Here is a 23,777-nt window from a genome sequence, read left to right on the forward strand (position 1 = left end):
TTTAGTGTCTCTCCTCCTTCAGGGCCTCTCGTTCCCCCTATGCCTCCCTCTTTTGTCAGTTCACTGTCACGGCCATCAGGAAAAGGCCTCACGCCCCCCCACCTCCTTTGTGCGCACACACACATATATAAACACACGCGCACTCCAGTGTGGACTGACAGAATTGTTACTCTTTCTTGTCCCCTTTTTGTTCATTGCAGGAACTTTCCAGTTCCGCTTTACGTAAAAGGTATAAATGAGGCTGTTTGACCACACAGATCAGTGCAATACTGTAACAAGATACATTTTCTGTCACGTTGTTTGCATTTATGTGAATGGAGTTGGCATTGTTTTGTGGAACGAAGACGATGTTCTCATGTGATCAGTGACTTGAGATTTGGCAATCACTGTGTTTGCCTGTGTACATGTGTTTGCCTGTGTACATGTGTTTGCCTGTGCATCCAGCTTTGCTGTCTCTGATCTGACTCATCCACAGGCTGTGTGGGTTTTTCCCCGTAGAGACACAGGGTCAGTTTCAGTTTCAGCCCTGTGTGTGTGTGCATGTTGTTCCTCAGCGGTGTACAAAGCAGACAGCCCATGTGAATATAGGGGAGGGCTGAGGGTACAGGGAAGGGTTGATTGATGGGTTATTGTGCAACCAGACCCAGACAGAACTGGTGAGGTCATGGCCTCTCCTTGCCCCCCCCCCCCTCTCTCTCTCCCCCCCTCCCTCTCTCATCATTCTCACCACTATTCACTCCCCCATGCTGCCTTTCTCCCTTCACAGTCCACTTTGTTTTCTTTTGTCTCTCCTCCTCTAGTGCAGTTTTTCGTTACGCGATTCATCTTATCAGGTTTCATTTTACAGCCTCTATTCACTGGATGTGGACCTAAAAAAAACGCTGCCTCTGACTTTCGAGAAACTCGCAAAGATCTGTCCAACACAAGTTTCAATGTCCCTTTTTTGATTTGCTGCCATTTTTGTTATGGCCAAGCCGATTGGGCAGCGACCGGTGATTATCCAATCAGGGAGATAGTAACCATCTAACTTCTCTTCCTCGTGGGAAATGTTCAACCAAACAAAGTGTGACTGATGCAACAGGGTTCATGGAAAGGTGTATCTGAGAGAGCCTTTTGTTTTCTCTCCCTCGCCATTTTCTCTCCTACGCAGAAAGAGTGATTTATGGTAATTATCCATCTTTGGGGTCATCCATCAACTGGTTGTTGCTAGGAGATGGGAGCAGCTGTTGTTTGGGCCAGGGAAGGTCCACTGTCAGGGGGCTGTACACAGGTGACTTCAGGGGGAGATTTAAAGGGACAGGCCCTATTTTTGTTTTCTTTTTTTCCCCAGAGAGAACTCTTGTACATGTGGATTTCAGTTTGTCTTAATGTGTTTTTAGGTTTAGTTCATGCAGAGAAAAACTAGGGCTGGATAGAAACACTAAGGACTGAATTTCGTCAAGCTCCCTGGAATTCCTTGAGGTCAAAGAATACCTGTGGAATTAATAGGTAGATAGTGATACAAATAATGTCCCCACATGATTCAATTTGGCCCTACCAATGCCACAGATAATTGGGAAGGATGTCACTGCAGGTGCTCTTAGGAAATGCTTATGCTAGAACATGTTTGGCGGAGTCCTACCCTTAGCGAAACCTGAGCGCTTCTAGTGGCTCTAGAAGCAGTCCGATATTGACTTTGTTAACCTTTCCAAATCCGTAGGTTTTTAAATGTAGCTCTTCAGAAATTACTAGACGAAGCAGAGGCTTCACTAACTACAATAGCCAAACCTTGCTGTCAGTTTCTCCCAAACCTTTACCGGGTGGGAGTCATAGGCTACACTAACGCTCAACTAACATTAGCAAAACGTTAGGACCTCTTTGGTTGGATTATTTCAGAGAAGCAGTGATATTGGGGGCAGAGGCTATACTAGTCCATTATGTTCAGTAACATTCCGCTAACATTAGCGCAACGTTGGGACTTTGTAGTTGCATAGGTTTTAACAGCAGCCAGCTAGATGGGCATTGGCTCTGCAGTGCTTATGATATAATGGCCATTGTCTCATCTCTGAGCAGCCTGGAGTTGACAGTGGAGGGAAAAGGTGATTTATAGACTGCACCCGTCGCTATGGCTGCTCAAAGATGGCTCCCAGAGAACATGGACAAACAGAGGAGGGGAGAAAGGAGAAAATGAGAACAGGGAAGGAGAGAGACATGTACTGCAATGCAGGAGCGAAGAGCAGGGGATTAAAATGAGTGATTACCAGAAGTTTTTTGGTGACATTTTTGTTTGTTTTTTTTGTTTGTTGCTGAATCAGTTAACTTTAAGGTTTCATGCTGCTTGTTCATAATAGTTTAAAGGTGCGCTACTATAGTAGCCACCCTTTGCCTTGATGACAGCTTTCCACACTCTTGGCATTCTCTCAACCAGCTTCATGAAGTAGTCACCTGGAATGCATATCAATTAACAATTTCCTTGTGAAAAGTGAATTTGGGGAATTTCTTTCCTTCTTAATGGGTTTGAGCCAATCAGTTGTGTTGTGACAATATATGGGTGGTATATAGAAGATAGCCCTATTTGGTAAAAGACCAAGTCCAATGGACATTAGACTGGTGGAAATCTGTCCTTTGGTCTGATGAGTCCAAATGTGAGATTTTTGGTTCCAACCGGCATGTCTTTGTGAGACGCAGAGTAGGTGAACAGATGGTCTCTGCATGTGTGGTTCCCACAGTGAAGCATGGAGGAGGAGGTGTGATGTTGTGGGGGTGCTTTGCTAGTGACACTGTCGATGATTTATTTAAAATTCAAGTCACACTAAACCAGCATGGCTACCACAGCATTCTGCATCGATATGCCATCCCATCTGCTTTGTGCTTAGTGGGACTATTATTAGTTTTTCAACAGGACAATGACCCAAAACACACCTCCTATAAAGGCTATTTGATCAAAAAGGAGAGTGATGCTGCATCAAATGACCTGGCCTCCTCAATCACCTGACCTCAACCCAATTGAAGTGGTTTGGTATGAGTTGGACCGCAGAGTGATTTGTTTAACACTTTTTTGGCACAATCGAGAGCATCCTGGCGGGCTGTATCACCGCCTGGTACGGCAACTGCTCCGCCCTCAACCGTAAGGCTCTCCAGAGGGTAGTGAGGTCTGCACAACGCATCACCGGGGGCAAACTACCTGCCCTCCAGGACACCTACACCACCCGATGTTACAGGAAGGCCATAAAGATCATCAAGGACATCAACCACCCGAGCCACTGCCTGTTCACCCCGCTATCATCCAGAAGGCGAGGTCAGTACAGGTGCATCAAAGCTGGGACCGAGAGACTGAAAAACAGCTTCTATCCCAAGGCCATCAGACTGTTAAACAGCCACCACTAACATTGAGTGGCTGCTGCCAACACACTGACATTGATACTGACCCAACTCCAGCCACTTTAATAATGAGAATTGATGGGAAATGATGTAAATATATCACTAGCCACTTTAAACAATGCTACCTTATATAATGTTACTTACCCTACATTATTCATCTCATATGCATACGTATATACTGTACTCTATATCATCGACTGCATCCTTATGTAATACATGTATCACTAGCCACTTTAACTATGCCACTTTGTTTACATTGTCTACATACTCATCTCATATGTATATACTGTACTCGATACCATCTACTGTATGCTGCCCTGTACCATCACTCATTCATATATCCTTATGTACATATTCTTTATCCCCTTACACTGTGTATAAGACAGTAGTTTTGGAATTGTTAGTTAGATTACTTGTTGGTTATTACTGCATTGTCGGAACTAGAAGCACAAGCATTTCGCTACACTCGCATTAACATCTGCTAACCATGTGTATGTGACAAATAAAATTGGATTTGATTTACATTATTCCATGTGTTATTTCATAGTTTTTATGACTTCACTATTATTCTACAATGTAGAAAATGGTACAAATAAAGAAAAACCCTTGAATGTGTAGATGTGTCCAAACTTTTGACTGGTACTGTATGTATGTGCATATATATTTTGGGTGATTGGATTGGAGTGATGGAGACAATTGCATTGTTAGAAGCTACAATATTAAAGCTGATCTACCCCCTAAAATGTGTTATTTATTTGACTAAATAATAATAAATTATGAAACGGCTGGTCACGGTTGGTAACTTTTCCCATGACTAAGAATGTGTGGTGGAAAACATGCATTGAGTAAACCGTTAGTAATGTCTTCATGTCGGACTTATCTCCCTCTTCTGGATGGGGATGTCACAGTGGTCAGAGATGATAGAACTCCCCCCTCAACAACCCAATAGTCCTGTCACCTCCCCTCCCCTTACCCTATTGTTTGAAGCTAATGTAAAATGCACGGTCTACAGTATATGACCCATTTTAGCAGGCCATTACCATAATTTGGCTGTGGCCAGCGAGTTAATGTACTCGCAGATGACAGGGAAATTGTGCTGCACAACCTTAGGGTTTAAACAAAAGACCTACGACGAAGTAGGCCACGCTTTGCATAAGGGTGGACATTACATTGTGTGTGTGTGTGTGTGTGTGTGTGTGTGTGTGTGTGTGTGAATTGCGCCGAATACAACAGGTGTAGTAGACCTTACCGTGAAATGCTTACTTACACACCCTTAACCCACAATGCAGTTCAAGAAATAGAGTTAAGAAATTATTGACTCCATAAACTAGAGTACATTTTTTATAAAAAGTAACACAATAAAATAACAATAGCAAGGCTATATACAGGGGGTAACGATACCAAGTCAATGCGCGGGGGGTACAGGTTAGTCATGGTCATTTGTAAAGTGACTATGCATAGATAATAAACAGCAAGTAGCAGCACTGTAAAATCAAAGGGGGGGTCAATGTCCGCTGGCCATTGAATTAATTGTTCAGCAGTCTTATCACTTGGGGGGTAGAAGCTTTTAAGGAGCCTTTTGGTCCTAGACTTGGTGCTCCGGTACAGCTTGCCATGCGATAGCAGAGAGAACAGTCTATGACTTGGGTGACTGGAGTCTGACAATTGGGCCTTCCTCTGACACAGACAGTATATAAGTCCTGGATGGCAGGAAGCTTGGCCTCAGTGATGCACTGGGCTGTTTGCACTACCCTCTGTAGCGCCTTACGGTCGGATGCAGTTGCCATACTGCTCGGGTTAGGATGTTCTCTGCGGTGCCACCTTAGAACGTTTTGAGGATCTGGGGATCCATGCCAAATCTTTTCAGTGTCCTGGGGAGGAAAAGGTGTTGTCGTGCCCTCTTCACGACCTGTCTTGGTGTGTTTGGACCATGCTAGTTTGTTGGTGATGTGGACACCAAGGAACTTGAAACTCTCGACCCGCTCCACTACAGCCGCGTCGATGTGAATGGGGGCCTGTTCGAAAGGTGGATGAGAAGGCACAAATATATTATACCTTTGATAAAAGGTGTATCATATCAAATGATCTTAATACAACTTTTGTTTCTTTAATGTATATCTTTATTATCTTTATCCGACATTTCACGTCTTGTCAAAAGTGAACGCGGGCACTCAGTTGCGTAGCAAACATTGTTGTCCTCCACCTCATGAAGATTTGGAAAGCCGAGTAGATGAATTTGCACGTCCTGCTGGAACAGTACACCAGCTATTGGAGGCCCCGCAGGTATTGTGCCATATGGGTAATTATTCCACATGGGCGGCGGGGATTGGGGGGGTGTGGAACTGTGAACAGACTTTTCTAAGGGGAAGTTGAGGGAAAAGCATATATTAATTTATAGCAACCACTCCACAGAATCCACGGCAACACAAATCAATGTCACCTTCTAGAGGTGGGAGGGGGCGTTATACTGGAGAGAGGTGGGTGGAGTCTGTGTAAAACAAGCCTCAGAACTCCAAAGCCCCCACCCCTGCTTAGGGTAACTCTCTAAGCAAGGATGGTATGGTGGAAAAATATAATTTATTTGTTTAACCTTTATTTAACTAGGCAAGTCAGTTTAAGAACAAATTCTTATTTACAATGACGGCCTAGCAAAAGGCCTCTTGCAGGGACGGTTACTGGGATTGCTCTTCCCTGCTGTAGGTTGTGCCTGGGCAAATTGGTTTGGACACCCGAAATAGCATTCAAACTTTGCTTGCTGAATAATACCTTCATTATTTCTTAAAGGAGATTGTATACCATCATCAGTCATGAGAGAGTGAAGAACAAAACAAAGATGTCCTCACCATTACAGTAAATAAAATGCCCAACAAATAGGATGCCCTGTGGGTTTTATTTTTATTTTTACAAAGAGAACTGAGAATCATCTCGAAATGAAGCCTACGCTGTCGACCCTTTTACACACAGACGTAAATGAAAAGGTCTGTTTTTCCTCAGTCTTAGGGAACGTAGGCACTAGGCCTAAACGCCAGTTTGCTTTAGCATCGGGCCCACTAGCGCTTGGAACAGACAGGATCACACCACCCCGGCATGTGCAGCAGTGGCTGTCCCAGAGAAGAAGACGACGAAAGAGAAGAGGGAGAATGAGATTGTTCTGTATTCTCCCTGACATGCTCTGCATTACCATAATTGGCTTTTCTACATGATAGGACAGAGGAAATAATAATGTCATTTTATTTACAGCCTGTCCCACTGTCCCCCTCTCCCTCACACACACACACACACACACCATGCAGGTCAAATGACACACACTGATCAGGCCTGTCCAAAGCCATCACAGCGGAGGGGCTGGTGACAAAGCGAAGCGGGGAGAAAGGAATACGACTCTCAGCGTTTCAGCCCCCATTTTGAAGGGCGTCTAAACGGCGACTCGGTTGCCCGTCTGGAATAGCAGAGAGCCCGACACAGGCTAAATCAGAGGAGTGAGAGCAGGCGGAATTGGACATTAGCACCACAAATGACTGCCGGGATTGGTCCTCTTCTCAGAGACAGAGTAAATAAATAAGGAGAGTTGAGAGGGGTGTGTGTGTGTGTGTGTGTGTGTGTGTGTGTGTGTGTGTGTGTGTGTGTGTGTGTGGCATGTGTGTGAGTTGCAATTCGGCGGTGCTGCTTCTCGCTCAACTGCACTCGCTCCCTGTCTCACGTTGTTTCTCTCCCGAAGGCTTTGGTTAAGTTTGACACCAGCCAAATGGTGTAGCCTCAGCGTCCCATGACAGATAGCATTATGGGTTTAAGTAGCAGATTTGCACAAGAGAAACGAGCAAGGAGAACTATACAGTATGTGAAATGACTCCATTTTTCAGATGTTCTAATATAACATTATATGGAGAGAGAAACTGCCGGTTCTCTCGGAAAGCAAAAGTTCATTTCCACCTAATTTTGTTTTGAAGCAGTTGATTCTCAAGTTGTTCCGATGTCATTTTTGAGAATGTCAACGCAGTAGTGCGTGTGAGAGAAAGCACAGCTAGTTGGGAATTCATTGTGCATAGTATCACAAACTCTGTGCCATAGACACAATGCAGAAACAGTACTGTGAGAGTACAAAGGTTATTTTCATTCTTAGCTATAACGGATGACAATTTTTTTCCGATTAATGTAGTATGGTATTGCAGATTGGAGCTTTGGCATAGAGAAGGCTTGTACATGTTTCCATGTGAGTGACTGTGAGAATGTTCGTCTGTTTTTATCTATGTACTATACACTTAGGGGTGGTGTGTGTGTGTGTGTGTGTGTGTGTGTGTGTGTGTGTGTGTGTGTGTGTGTGTGTGTGTGTGTGTGTGTGTGTGTGTGTGTGTGTGTGTGTGTGTGTGTGTGTGTGTGTGTGAGTGACAGCAAAGGCCCGGTAGTGTCCTGCCGAGGTGTCACCTGTCTGGAGGAAGCCCGGGCCAAAGTGACAGGCTCGTCTCTGGACGCAGATGGCCTGCTCTCCCTCTTCTTTCCACAGCCGTCACACGTCCCCTCTGTGTTTGACACACACACACACTGACACACACATACTAACACACACACACACATGTCATTGACACTGACACAAACACTTAAGTGACAAACACACACATGGGTTGTCAGATACAAGAAACACATGAATGTAGTGAGACACACACACACACACACACACACACACACACAGGGACACACCTGATGGATAGATGCACACAGAATATCTCCCTAGCACACCAGGTGGATAGATAGGAATAAATGCTTACAAACTAACCCTCACTGACACAAACACACATACAAATGCACACCTTCTACTTTGTGTCTTGCTGCCTCAGGTTACAGTCAATTTCACATACTACCATTTCAGACCCACCCATAGACAGACCAACTCTCCTGCTCACACCTCTGTCAGCTAACTTCCTAAATGCACCTTTTTTTCACTCTTTTTTTTGTTGTTGTTACAAACCTTTTCCTCTTCCATTCTCCATGACAGCACAAAGTGGGCTTGTTTTTTATTTTCTCTATATATTTTTTGGACTGACAACCACAACAGCATCCCCCTTCCTTCCCTGCCCCATTTTTAATCCTCCCCCTCCCTCGCCCCTCTCTCCATTGTTCTGAGTGAGGCTTGAAAGCGGGCGGCTCAACGAGTAGTGTCAGCATCTCCCCATCTCTGATTGCCTTATTAGCCGCCGGTGGCACCAGGAGCTCTTTTTCTTTCTCCCCGCAGATGCAAAAAGAAAAGGAGGGAGAGAAGAAGAAAAAATGTCTGACGTCTATGTTGTTGTTTTTTCTTCTTTCGCTTTAGAAAGAAAGGCTCGTTTTGTGGACACTTGACACCCACCACCCTGACCCGAACACCTGACACCCACCACCCTGACCCGAACACCTGACACCCACCACCCTGACCCGAACACCTGACACCCACCATTTGACCCGAACACCTGACCCTGACCCGAAACCTGACACCCACCACCCTGAGACACTTGACACCCACCACCCTGACCCGAACACCTGACACCCACCACCCTGACCCGAACACCTGACACCCACCACCCTGACCCGAACACCTGACACCCACCACCCTGACCCGAACACCTGACACCCACCACCCTGACCCGAACACCTGACACCCACCACCCTGACCCGAACACCTGACACCCACCACCCTGACCCGAACACCTGACACCCACCACCCTGACCCGAACACCTGACACTGACCCGAACACCTGACACCCACCACCCTGACCCTGACCCGAACACCTGACACCCACCACCCTGACCCGAACACCTGACACCCACCACCCTGACCCGAACACCTGACACCCACCACCCTGACCCGAACACCTGTGACCCGAACACCTGACCCAAACACCTGACACCCACCACCCCGAACACCTGACACCCACCACCCTGACCCGAACACCTGACACCGATACACGATGTGACACTTGAACTGCGCCGTTGGTTAAGGGCTCGCCAGTAAGCGTTTCGCGGTATTCGGCTCATGTGACAAAACCGATTTGATTTGATTTGATGGCTGTCGAGGTGGAGGCAGCAGACTGGGGACGTCGGGGGAAGTGTGTGTGTCGGGGGGGGTCTGGGAAAAGACAGTGCAGGAAAAGACTGACTTTATTTTTCAGAGATGTCAGGTTGTCCTGTCTGTCTTTTCAGTCGAGGCTGTCTCTCTTTACCCGTTCCACTCATTAAGAGCTACGGGTAACTATAGTGGAGACGGCAATTTTTTGGGGGTGGTGTGCCTTCTTTAGTGTGATGAGCTATTTAGAGACGGCGAGAGAGTAAGCGTGATGGGGGAGTTTTCAGTGCTTTGAGGTACTCAACCAAACGCTCTAATGAAATGAAATAGGGAATGCTCTCGACAATGCACCGACTGTTGATTTTTATATTCTTTTGACATTGGCTTGAATTTGATTCTTTTTGAAAGGGTGTAATGTCGGGCTCTGGGGTAGGCATAGTTGTAATATTGGACAGATAGATTGCAGGTATTATGTGAGCAATAGTGTAGTATTATCTTTTGTGTGTCCACATATTCAGTACACGCTAGCACAGCGATGGATGTTCATACACATTTATACCAGCACACGCACGCAGACACAGAGAGACTGAGACACACACACACACACACACACACACACCGTAGTCACAGTTGCTTATGGCCCTCCAGCTTTTCCCAGGCAGCAGTAAATGGCAGCTCACAAACATCAGGTATTATGTCTTCTCTGATTATGGGCCTGAGCGGCAACACGCTGTTCTGGGGCTGACAGCACATCTGCCTCCTCGCTAGAGACTGATACTGGCACCTTGGACAAGCATCTTATGGGAGAGGATAAGGTGAACTGCCCGAGCTCTGTCTCCATCTGTCTGTCTCTGTCTCTCTTTCACTCTCTCGCTCCCTCTCTCTGTCCTTTTCTCGATGTATTTCTCCTTCACGATTACCATGCAGCACATTGTCATATCGAATGAAACATTACGTAATATTGCAAAGTTCTAACAGGTTTGACAGTTGGAAATACGTTCCTCTACAACTCTTTAATTTGCTACTTAGTGCAGTTTAGAGAAAGTTCATGTCTGACATTGTCTCGGAGTCCAGAGGGCCTGGAATTATACTTGAGAGACGGTTGACACTGTGTTTATAGACTTATTCTCAAAGTAACATTTCTGCCATAATTCCTGCATGGCTACAGGGGTTGGAATCCCATGTCGTTTGTCTGCCATTAAAGATAACCACTCAGGCAGCTGATCAACACAGGCAGTGCCTTGTCAAGTGCTCGGTCCTCTTCCGTAATGGTCATTAAGTAAATGGTATGGATGGAGTATTTTTCTCTCATCTTGTGCCCCGACAAAGAGTTCCATTATTCTCTTTCCGAGGCTGGCAACACTTAAAAAGTGTCAAACCCAGAGGAATATGTTATTTCATTAGCCACATGCCATGCTGTTGTTACTCATTAAACATTTAATCCTCCTTTATCTGATGAACTACCACATTTACATTTACATTTAAGTCATTTAGCAGACGCTCTTATCCAGAGCGACTTACAAATTGGCCACATAAGGACTACATCACCTTTTTGGTATTGAAGAAAACATGTCTTTTTATAAACATGTAGGTCAAATGTGTAGTTTCTCCTCGATTCTGTTTTTTTTTTTTAAATAGTAAAAAGTACTATGATTAAATGTAGAGAAACCTTGATATAACCTTGACAGTCATTCTGTGTGGAGAAAGTATACTCACAAACTCACGCCCCCCCCATCCTCTGTGGGTAACACTGTTTCCCTTCTCCCCGCCAGCCGGCACACTTGACTCCCTGAGAACTAGTACAACGTGGACGGTGACAACATGGCATGTCATGTCCACCGGCAATTTCCACGCGTCATACTGTGAGGACTTCCACTGCCAATGCCAACTCTGTGCCATCCCAGCCGAGGGCCTGGCACGCTCACCCGCTATCGCTATGTCACACATCACAGGCAGGGTGTGAGTGGCACAGTGGCTGGTTCAAAGTCGGAGAGAGTCCGTGCCCTCCATCTAGAAGAGAGGGAGCCATTTTAGTACATGAACTGGCTTGTGACTGTGGGGGGTCACCTTTTTTTTCCTGGGCAGTCTAATCATTTGGATATTTGAAACGGATAGGATTTAAGACGGTCAACCTTCCTTTTGTATCTTTTTTGCATTCAACAGTATACATCCATATAGAGTGTATGACAGCGTGCAGTTGAAACGTCAAAGCACGACAAAGCAACAAACACGAGAGTTCTAACATACTGAATGTGGGCTACTGACCTTTTTTGTCAAACGCAGTGGACTCTCGCTGTTGATTAATATGCATCTGCTGCTTTGGGGAACCGGTTTTCCATCATGTAGAATTGTGCTTGTGTCCCTAGTTTTTGAACTCAAGGGGAAATATTCCTCTTGCTCATCTTTGTTCTCCTTTACCCTTGCTGAGCCATACTGTTTGATGCCTTCGTTAGGCTGCACAGTGTAGGGGACTATCTATCATCGTCAAGATATGGACGTTTGCCACTTTTATAATTGCAAAGCAGCATCCTCCTCCAGGACTATTGACTCAGATATCTTAAGAATCATTGCACCCACCCACTCTTACACACTCCGAGACACAGACATGCAGGGTATACACACGTCAAACACAGACACCCATTACGGGGTAAACACATCAAGAATCTCTATACACATCTGATGAGATGTTCTGCCCCGATGAGTTGGCTGATGTCCCTTTTTCCTCTCATCTTGTGTTTTTCAGCTTACGGGGACGAGGAAGAATTTAAGGCCGATGACAAGATCGACGAGGAGCACCTGCAGGACGACGGCCTCTCCTTAGACGGCCATGACGGCGAGTACCTCTGCACTGAGGATGACGACGCCGGGGAGCGATTCAGCTTCCAGAACTCCCCGCACAGCAATGGGACCAACCCGGACGCCGGCTATGCCTCTCCGCTCAGTGATACCAGCGACCAGCTTATTGACTTCCAGAGTACTCCCTCCAAGGACGGACTTGATAAGGAGGAGGAGGAGGCGGTCAGAGGAGAAGTAGAACACCTGAAGGTCCCCAACGGCCTGTCTCTGCAGGACAGCCTGGCTCAGATGAAAGCCGTCTATGCTAACCTGATCTCTGAAGCCTCTTGGTCCAGCATCACCATGGACATGCTGAGAAGTAACAGCAACAAGGTCAGCAGTGTGATCAGCAACAGCAATGGAAGCAGCCACAAGGGGAGCAACGTTATCCTTAACAGTCATGCTAACAGCCTTGTGAACAATAATAACCACACCAACAGCAGCAGTGGCACCTCTGCCCCTGCCAACACTACCAGTAACACTAGCGCTACAAGCACCGCTAATACTACCAACACTGGCAGCACTGGTGGAGTGGCCTACGACTGGCACCAAGCTGCTTTGGCCAAAACTCTTCAGCATACACCCTACAATCTCCTCCCCGAGCCAAGCCTCTTCAGCACTGTGCAGCTGTACCGGCAGAACAACAAGCTCTACGGCCCGGTGTTCACCGGTGCCAGCAAGTTCCGATGCAAGGATTGCAGCGGAGCCTATGACACACTGGTGGGGCTCACGGTGCACATGAGTGAGTCGGGCCACTACCGTGATGACAACAAGGACAAGGAGGAGGAGCGGGGAAAGAGGTGGTCCAAGCCCCGTAAGCGCTCCCTCATGGAGATGGAAGGCAAGGAGGACGCTCAAAAGGTGCTCAAGTGCATGTACTGCGGACACTCCTTTGAATCGCTGCAGGACCTGAGCGTCCACATGATCAAAACAAAACACTACCAGAAAGTGCCTCTAAAAGAACCCATGTCAGCCCTCGTCTCAAAGCTGGTGCCCCCTACCAGAAAAAGAGCATTTCAGGACTTGATGTCCCCATGCTCACCAGAGTCTGTACACAACACACCTGGTGTACACCTGGGAGAGACCTCAAAAGACCAGAAAGTGGTTAACCCCTATGTCACAGCAAATAACCGCTACGGCTACCAAAATGGCGCCAGTTACACCTGGCAGTTTGAGGCGCGTAAGGCCCAGATCCTCAAATGCATGGAGTGCGGGAGTTCCCACGACACCCTGCAACAACTGACAGCCCACATGATGGTCACAGGACACTTTCTGAAAGTGACCAACTCGGCGTCCAAAAAGGGGAAGCAGTTGGTGTTTGACCCCGTGGTTGAGGAAAATATACAGTCCATTCCTCTCCCTCCGACCTCTACACGACTCCCGGTGTCCAATGTGAAGTCACAGCCTGATTCTCCTCCCTTGCACTCCTCCTCCACTGAAGAGAAAAGGGAGGAGCATGAGGAGAACATGGAGATGATTGAACCAGAGAAGAAGATCAAAGAGGAGAAAGAGGATCCGCCTGAGAAATGTGAGAAACCTGGCAAGGCTGGACATTACAAGTATCTCACAGAGGAAGACCTGGAGGAGACTCCCAAAGGAGGTCTGGATATCCTGAAGTCCTTAGAGTTCACTGTGTCAAGTGCAATCAGCAAGGCCCAGACTGGCACGCCCACTTGGGGTGGTGCTGGCTACCCTAGCATCCACGCTGCCTACCAGCTCCATGGGTCTCTGAAGTCCTCCATGCAGAGTGTCCAGGTGGTTCAACCCTTGTTCAGCACTAGCAGCTTGAAGATGATGTCCTCTGACTCCAGCAATCTGATCCACTCTCCGAGCAGCCCTTCCCCACCTCCAAGCCACAAGAACAATGTGTTGGCCATGGAAGAGCTGGTGGAAAAAGTCACAGGGAAGGTCACTGTGAAGAAGGAGAAGGAGGAAAAGACTTCTGAAAATAAATTCAAAGCGAGATCTGCCAAGTCACCCTCTCCACTGTCCAAGGAGAGGAGGGGCTCACCCAAGGTGGATAGCCTCAACAAGCCAGTGAAACACATTGCTGTAGAGGATCAGAGTGAGCCTAGAAGCAGAGAGGGAGAGGCAAAAGACAACAAAGCAGATTTGTCAACGAAGAACGGAACAGATGTGCCAAAAACAGCAGTTGGAAACAGCTGTAACAGCTTGGGAATCATCACTGATCACTCACCGGAGCAGCCTTTTGTCAACCCCCTCAGTGCGTTGCAGTCCATCATGAACAATCACTTGGGAAAGGCCTCAAAGACGGCCACCCCCTATCTAGACCCTCTGTCGAAGCTGTACAAGATCAGTAACAACATGGTGGAGAAGCCCATGAACATCTCCACTCAGGTCAAACCGTTTCAATCAATCAATCCATTCTATGACAACAATGACCAGCCCATGGACTTGACGAAATCCAAAGTTACTAATGGACTAACTGCGAACAGCACCTTCACTACACTAAACAGCACTCCCAACTGTAATACCAATAACAGCAACAGACCCATCCTCTCAAGCTTGTCAGAATCTCTGTCGTCCCAAAATGCTTTGATGGACATCTCCGACATGGTCAAGAACCTGACTGGTCGTCTGACGCCCAAATCCTCCACTCCGTCCTCCATCTCAGAGAAATCGGATGCGGACAACAGCGCCTTCGAGGATGGCTTGGAGGAGCTCTCTGCAGTCCAGAAAAGGAAAGGCCGGCAGTCCAACTGGAATCCTCAGCACCTCCTCATCCTTCAGGCCCAGTTTACCTCCTGTCTCCGGGAGACGTCTGACGGCAAGTTCGTCATGACTGACCTAGGCCCCCAGGAGCGGGTCCACATCTGCAAGTTCACCGGTCTCTCCTTGACCACTATCTCCCATTGGCTGGCCAACGTCAAGTACCAGCTGAGGCGGACAGGCGGGACAAAATTCCTGAAGAACATTGACTCGGGCCAGCCCCTGTTTCTGTGCAGTGACTGTGCCTCTCAGTTTAGGACTCCTTCCTCTTACATAAATCATTTGGAGTCCCACTTAGGCTTTAGCATGAAGGACCTCTCCAAGCTTTCAATAGATCACATTAGGGAGCAGCAGGCAGTTACCAGAATGATAACAGAGAAGACTTTCAGTTCCCTGGGACTTACCGAGGAAGACTCGGGCTCTGTATTTCAGTGCACGCTTTGCAATCGGACCTTTGTCAGCAAGCACGCGGTCAAGCTTCACCTTAGCAAAACACACGGCAAGTCGCCAGAGGACCACCTCGTCTTTGTCACTGAACTAGAAAAGTTTGATAAAGCCTAGATGAGGTGGACGAAGCTGATGGCATGACTGATTACTGAACCGTTGCACTATATCTCAATACTGCACTGCATCTCAACTGAGACTTTGTGGAATCAGTCCGAAGTAAGTGCTGTCATAGAACTGGGCCATGTTCTGTTTTTGGATTTCAGTTGTCTTTTTATTTTTCAACACACATTTAGCGGATCGTTTCTATGATCTTTAGGATCTTTTGTCTGTGCATGTTTTTCAGTGAATTAAGATTAAACCAACGTTTAAACAAAACAAAAAATTGACGCAAACACACAAATTCTGAAAATATATGATTTGATATGAAGGTTTTTTGTTGTTTTCAACTAATCATATTGGAAATACATTTTAAGTGAAAAAGTAAGACGGATTTCTGCACTTGGGCTACTATGAAGAGGTAGACATTAGGATTGTTAAAATAAACTCAAAAATGGCACTGATATTTCAACGTTTAGATTCTCACTTCTCCTGATCACCTCCAAATTGCATATGGGGTAGAACATGTTAAAAGGATGATATGTAAGGCCTAATGACAAACTGCAGAAATAACAGAATACTCATGACTATGTTCAGCTTTTCTCTGCATATTTGTTTCACTAATCAAGTATGATTTAATGGCCATATTTGCTTTGATGCCCGTTGTAGTTTTATTATTGTGTGCCGCTTCAGTTTCAACTTGTAAATGATGGTTTTAAAACTGATAAATATATAAATGATCAGCAAGTATGTGTAAATGTATGTAATCACATCTTGCTATTTGCAGACGCTCAACATTCTTTGTACTGTGTGCATTTTTCTATTGTCACTTTATAGAAAATATGGAAAAAATAAATAACTATGTACTGTATATAGGTATAAATATATACAGTATATATATATATACTGTAGAGCCAGAACATGTCCTTTTTCAATGAAAAGTAAGTCCTTCGTTGTGGTTTACATGATTTAAATATAACTACACGGGCCATCTCTTCTGATGCATGGTACTGTGTGTTAAAATAAACATGCAATGCACAATAAATTATACATTTCAATGTTTTATCATTAATACTGTTGAGAATTCTATCCCCTAAATCATGAAAGTATTGTTTTTTTCTGCAATTGTAAAATAAACTCTAAACCTGGATTCTGCTTTGTTTAAATTTGAGTTTTTTTTTCTCAATAAGGCAATATAGCATCATGGAGGAAAACATACCTTTTATTTATTCGTAGTGGATATATAACCTGACCCTCAGAAAAATGTTTGTGTTTTAAGTGGTCAAGACATGACCTTTCATATGTAGTTTGTCTATCACTGATTTAGAGACACTCCTATTGACTGTCAAATTGTGTGTTTTGTCTGTCAGCCTCTTGATGACACACACCAATGAGCATTAATGAAGTCACAGAAACGAGGTAATGTGTTACAGGGACCCACAAACAACAAGCTGCACTTTGAAGAGATTCACGTGACAACGGAGTGGAGAAACTTGTGGGTTTGGCACAACAGCGCCTGTTAAGCTACTCTGTCTTCTCATAGCAGTTTGTTTCTGGTGACGGCCTTCCCCTTCTGTTAATGATCTTAGAGCGGTCCTAGCGCTTAGACTATGTCAATCGCTGTAATCATAAGTAAGGCCACAATGCAGCTACCTGCAGAGCAGACGACAACATCGGGAGGCACAGTTAAGCAGATTTGCATAGCTTTGCCTCGAACACAACACACTGGATTCCAGGGGGATTCGTGGACCTCAGGAATCAAACGTTTACTCCTTTCAACTCAATTAAGGGACGGTTATGTGTTGTGGACACAGGGGGCCACAGAGAGAAAAAATCAATACGGGGTATGAGAGAGAATATATCATCTCAAACTCTTTTACTTGAACAGACAAATAGTTTCCCAAAACCGTACACATCAGTCAATCAAATACTATTATGAATCTCTTGAATGTCATGGATTGGTAATGACAGGTGTCATAGTATAGTCATAAGTGTTGCGTATGTCATGTGCCATAAATCATTGGTTAAATAGTATCATAGGTACACCAGTGTGACCGGTAGAGAACTAAATGTATTGTTTTGATGATAGCAAAATCTAATATCCTCTGCCCAATCCAATGATTTCATTAGATAATGTAACATACACATTGTATATTACAGTGAGTTTCTATGCCATCACAGATAGGCCAGAGCAATTGTCCTCCACAAGTTCAGAGATCAGTAGTCAATGGCATCTGACTATTTGAAAAAAAACAGAACTCAGAGAATTGACGCTCAGCGCATTTAATCCCAGTAGGAATAGCTTCAAATTTAAGTTACCATAGGACATGGGTATATACAGTAGGCTTAGTCACTTCTCTTGCCAAAATATAGAGAATAAAGGACATTGTCATTAAAATCAGGATTTGTGAGGGACTTAACAGTTTCAGATGTATTATAGAATTAAGCCTCCAATTTCTCTGAGGCACCTGGGAACTCGATAAAGGGGGCATGGCAGGTTTCTTCCGGAAGGTATTTAAGATGACACAGTACTTCCACCCAACACATCTCTTTTACACTCGCCTGAGGCACTTTAGAGAGAAACAATAAGGAGCCGGGGAAGTCAGTACCTGGAAGTCATAAAAGGAAAAAAACACATTCTAAGGGATTTAAGTCACAGAGAAAAGTTGAGTCGACATGGGACATAAACATTGGGGGTAAACACTGCTTTGAATAACGAATATATGGGGTTTGTTCAGTTGGTACAAACAGGTGGAAATATTCTTAAATGGAAAACATTTATTGGGAGAAGTTCAGGTACAGTATCTTATGAAATGATGTATCGGCTTATGTTTAGTCACTGATTGGGTAGACGTGGGGTCCACTTACCAAGTTCCCTTTGTGTAAAGAAGTTGCTGGTTGAGTGGTATAGTCTGCTATCTACTGGAATTTAATAAAAAATGCTTTACCTGGGCTTGATTGAGCTTGCTTGGCACAATGGAACAGTCCCAAATGTGCAAACCATCTGGTACTAAAGGCTGGCTCCAGCAAACACTCAAGGCCATTTGAACTCATGGTCTGGTATCACATGGGTTAGGGTTAGGGTTAGGGTTAACCCTAACCCTAACCCATACCCCTTGATTTATTCCACATTTTGTTTTGTTGTGTTACAGCCTGAATTCAAAATGGATTAACTGATTCACCCATCTACACACAATATCCCATAACGAGAAAGTGATTTTGGTCTTTTGAAATATTAGCAAATGTATTGAAAATTAAATACAGAAATATCTAATTTACACAAATATTCACACCCCTGACCCATTGTCAGTGATTACAGCCGTGAGTCCTTCTGGGTAAGTCTCTAAGAGCTTTGCACACCTGGGTTGTACAATATTCACACATTATTTTTTTAACTATTCAAGCTCTGTCAAGTTGGTTGGTCATTGCTAAACAGCCATTTTAAGGTCTTGCCCTATATTTTCAAGGTGATTTAAGTCAAAACTAACTGGACCACTCAGGAACAACTACAGTGTATATTTGGCCTTGTGTTTAAGGTTATTGTTCTGCTGAAAGTTGAATTTGTCTTCCAGTAAATGCTGGAAAGCCGACTGAATGAGGATTTCCTCTAGGATGTTGCCTGTGCTTAGCTCTGTTCCGTTTATTTTTATCCCCAAAAACTTCCTAGTCCTTGCCGATGACAAGCATACCCATAACATGATGCTGCCACCACCAGCTTGAAAATATGAATAGTAGTACTCAGTGATGTGTTGTGTTGAATTTGCCACAAACATAACACTTTGTATTCAGAACATGAAGTTAATTTCTTTGCCACATTTTTTGCAGTTACTTTAGTGCCTTTTTACAAACAGGTTGCATGTTTAGGAATATTTTTATTCTGTACAGGCGTCCTTCTTTTCACGCTGTCAATTAGGTTAGTATTGTGGAGTAACTACAATGTTGTTGATCTATTCTCAGTTTTCTCTTATAACAGCCATTCAACTCTGTAACTGGTTTAAAGCCACCATTGACCTCGTCAAATCCCAAAGCAGTTTCCTTCCTCTCCAGCAAAAGAGTTGGGTAGGATGACTATCTTTATAGAGTCTGGGTGTATTGATACACCATCCAAAGTGTAATAAATAACTTCACCATGCTCAAAAGGATATTCAATATGTGCTTTGTTTTTTTTTAGCCATCTACCAATAGGTGCCCTTATTTGCAAGACATTGGAAAACCTCCCTGGTCTTTGTGGTTAAATATGTGTTTGAAATTCACTGTTTGACTGAGGGACCTTACAGATATGTAATGAACACAAGGGGAGACAGAGAGCTGGTTTCAAGCGCAGGGCGCAGCAGGTGTTTATTGCAAAGGACAACAGGAGGAGGCAGGTAGCTGGGTCTAGGAGCAGGCTGTTGGTCATACACAGAGGGTCCAAAAGGACAACAGTACAGGCAGGGAAAAGGCTAGTAACGTAGTCCAGGCAATGGGTAGATAACAGGAAATCCAATAGGCTAAAGGCATCATTAGCGAAGCAGGCAAAAACTATCATACACGGGAGGAGTAAAATCAAGGGGGTGGGGCTCAGAAAGACGTGTGTCACAAAACAAACAATACCTCACAGTGATGCCGGTGCAAAGAATTTAACTAAATAGTGTGATAATGACATACAGGTGTGTGAACAGGTGATTAGAATTCAGGTGATTGGGATCTGGGGAGTGAGCTGCGTTCAGGGGACCAACGTGTTTGAGGGTGTGAGCTGGAAGCGGAGGTTACAAGATAATTGCATGTGTGGCGTAAAGAGATGAGGTAGTCATAAAAATAAATAGTGTTGAACGCTTTTATTGCACAGGGTGAGTCCATGCAACTTATGTGACTTGTTAAGCACATTTGTAAACATTTCTGAAAACCTAATTCCACATTGAGCTAAAAGAGGGGTATTGTGTGTAGGCCATTGACACACAATCTACATTTAATCCATTTTAAATGAATGTGGTAGCACAACAAAATGTGGTCAAGGGGTGTGAATACTTTCTGAAGGCATTAGACGTAATAGAAAAGCCCAATCACAGAATTAAGTTTTAACATGGACCAGCATTGCTTTCAACCATGGGAAATATGAATATATGTTTTTCTGGATTTCATTTGCCCGTTTTGTAAAGGAGCTGTCATCACAAAAACACAGCCCCTCAATCAGTCAGCCAATGTTTTGTTTGTTCTCTTGCGATTCCTCTTTCTTTGCTTTAAAGATAGCCAGAAAAATGAATTGGCTAGATGTCACCAATAGTACCCGACAAAACACACACACACACAGGCAGTGGCATACATATGATGTTAAGCAAAAGGGTGTTTACAGCAAAAGAGCGTCTGCTAAATGACTTAAATGTAAATGTAAATGATGAATTCTATTTGTTTACGATTTATAATAATCGAAAGGAAAAGCCCTGAGTCAGAGTGCTGCAGTGTACTGCAAATGAATTTGACTATGTTTGAAAATATCATTCCGTGATGTATTGGTGGCCAGACAATTGGAGAAAGTAGCTATGTTTCCATCCAATTGGTGACAGATTTTCATGCGAATAAAAATATGCATCAAGAAAATATGCGCAACTTCCCACCAGTAGGGTGTGATGATGAAGTAGTGCACACAAAACAGAATTATTTTCCTTCAGTTTTCATGTATCGAATACCAAATAAAAAGTTAAATATGTTTCCGTTGCATTATCGACTCTACCGATAGTTTTGTCACAAAAACTGTTGCTTTAAATAGCAAATGTGCCTCCTCTAGTCTTAGTACGTGTGCTCTTCCCCAACAGCTCAACAGATAGCCTACAGTGCAGGTAGGCTGTGCGGGTAGGCTAGTCTACATGATGACATTATTATGGTTAAGAATATTTGTATTTGTCAAACTACAGTCAAGCATCGATCATTATGTCACCAGAATAAGACCCTTGATACTTATCGTAAAGGAGCATCAAACTCATCACCCTGCGAAGTTCATCACAATTTCTTTCATCTGTAGCCTAACAACGTGGAACTGGTTTTCCAGGTCCTAGTCAGAGGACCACACACCATGTCATCGATATGATGGTTATTATATCAATATTTGCGCATAAAAGGCATTTCCACCGTAATATCTCGCATTATGAATTTTACAGACACATAAAAGGTCCCACCAATGTATCGAGAGAACAAATGATCTGTAGGGATTTATAAAGTTGTACCGAAACATCCGGTTTCCATCACAGCTGTTGATTTTCTTTACATGGCGTTCCTTTACTTGCATAAAAACTGTGGCTGGAAACATGGTGAGTGAATGTAAAGTCTTGCGACTTGTGGCAGACATATCGTTGTACGTTCATTTCCTCCTCACAAAATGAATACAAAGGGAAACTGTGGAAATAATATAAATAAACCCGTGTCACTCATCTTATAGTTCTCTGGTCCACACAAGACACCTGCAAGAGTGCAAGTAAAAGTACAGAAGAATTACAATCCTCGAACGACATGCACTTCACCTATATCTCATAGTAGGGACTTACTGTATGTCATAGGGAGTAGGGATGTCCTAAACTGTACTCTGCATTGCTGCTATGATCCAATCATACTGTAGACGATTAGTCGCTAACTTCCATCATCTATCCCAGGGGTACTCAACTACCATTTGAGAAGGTCCGGTCACACACATTTCCTGTGGCAAAGGTTCCGTGGATATTGCCATTTATTGGCGTACAGTAGTAAGAAATCACCACCTTATTTTGTTTTTAATTTTTTTGTCAGGACCTGTGGTCCGTATGAGCCTCTTCTGGGTTCGACTTCACACCACAGTTCGCCTGTTGAGTATGGCTGATCTATCCTCTTCCATTTCCTGGCCTTCAGGCCTGAAGATAGGAAATGAAGACTCAAAACAAAAACAAAAACGTTAATGTCGGACAGTGTTCATTCCATTGCTAGAAATAGAGCCATCTTGTAAAGTGTCGTGTCCCTGTCAGAAGTAAACTGTGTTCAGAGATAGAGCTCAGCCGCTATTCATCAGGCTAACGCTCCTGAAGAATGGAGACGTGACAAAAGCTTCTCTTTGGAGAATAATGATGGCTGCCCAACTGTGTTTTTGAATCTATCAAACACTTTTTCTTGATGATGCCCGCAGGTGTGTGGTGATGACAGGCTATAGCATCTTCGCTTTGGCATCAGACACTGTTGGAAGCAACTGAAAGCATACCTCTTCATTGTTGAATAGCTTAACTTTTTATTTTACCTTTACTTTGTCTAAATGCTGTTGTACACTGAACAAAAATATGAACACAACATGTGTTGGTCCCACGTGTCATGAGCTGAAATAAAATATCCCAGAAATGTTACATACGCGCAAAAAAACATATTTCTCTCAAATTATGTGCATTTGTTTATATCCCTGTTAGTGAGCATTTGTCCTTTGACAAGATAATCCATCCACTTGACAGGTGTGGCATATCAAGAAGCCGATTAAACAGCATGATCATTACACAGGTGCACCTTGTGCTGGGGACAATAAACGACCACTCTAAAATGTGCAGTTTTGTCACAAAGCACACTGCCACAGATGTGTCAAGTTTTGACTGCAGGAATGTTCACTAGAGCTTTTTCCAGAGAATTGAATGTTCATTTCTCTACCACAAGCCACCTTCAATGTCATTTTAGAGAATTTGGCAGTACGTCCAACCAGTCTCACGACCACAGACCATGTGGAGGGCGTCATGTGGGCGAGCAGTTTGCTGATGTCAACAATGTGAACAGTGTACGCCATGGTGGTGATGGGGTTATGGTATGGGCAGGCATAAGCTGTGGACAACAAACACAATTGCATTTTATCAATGGCAATTTGAATGCACAGAGATAATGTGACAAGATCCTGAGGCTCATTGTCGCGCCTATCATCCCCCGCCATCACCTCATGTTTCAGCATGACAATGCACTCCCCCATGTAGCAAATCTGTACACATTTCCTGGAAGCTGAAAATGTCCCAGTTCTTCCATGGCCTTGATACTTACCAGACACGTCACCCATTGAGCATGTTTGGGATGCTCTGGATCGACGTGTCCGTCAGCATTTCCAGTTCCAGCCAATATCCAGCAACTTCGCAGAGCCATTGAAGAGGAGTGGGACAACATTCCACAGGCCACAATCAACAGGCTGATCAACTCTATGCGAAGGAGATGTGTCGTGCTGCATGAGGTAAATGGTGGTCACACCTGATACTGACTGGTTTTCTGATCCACACCCCTAAGTTTTTTTAAGGTATCTTTGGCCAACAGATGC

At 44.4% G+C, this 23,777-nt stretch overlaps 1 protein-coding gene and 1 long non-coding RNA gene across 4 annotated transcripts in view; one reads left to right on the plus strand and one right to left on the minus strand.

Annotated features, from left to right (window-relative positions):
- The window catches only part of LOC118370573 (teashirt homolog 1-like), a 36,163-nt gene extending 19,506 nt beyond the window's left edge, over window positions 1-16,657 (plus strand). Inside the window, exon 2 of the mRNA XM_035755622.2 lies at window positions 12,138-16,657. Coding sequence (XP_035611515.1) covers window positions 12,138-15,520 — 3,383 coding nt within the window. The 3' untranslated portion in view covers window positions 15,521-16,657. The remainder of the gene's footprint in view (window positions 1-12,137) is intronic.
- LOC127909362 (uncharacterized) lies at window positions 8,633-9,202 on the minus strand. Of its 3 annotated transcripts, none has more exons than XR_008070904.1 (3): window positions 9,121-9,202; window positions 8,872-9,067; window positions 8,633-8,746 (listed from the first exon to the last, which is right to left on the minus strand). It is a non-coding gene; the product is annotated as an uncharacterized LOC127909362 (long non-coding RNA). The 3 variants fall into 3 exon arrangements; XR_008070902.1 differs by having other exon boundaries at window positions 8,639-8,774; XR_008070903.1 differs by having other exon boundaries at window positions 8,639-8,774; window positions 8,844-9,067.
- Window positions 16,658-23,777: the final 7,120 nt, after the last annotated feature.

This window comes from Oncorhynchus keta, chromosome 19 (assembly GCF_023373465.1).
Source record: "Oncorhynchus keta strain PuntledgeMale-10-30-2019 chromosome 19, Oket_V2, whole genome shotgun sequence".
NCBI classification, from domain to species: domain Eukaryota; kingdom Metazoa; phylum Chordata; class Actinopteri; order Salmoniformes; family Salmonidae; genus Oncorhynchus; species Oncorhynchus keta.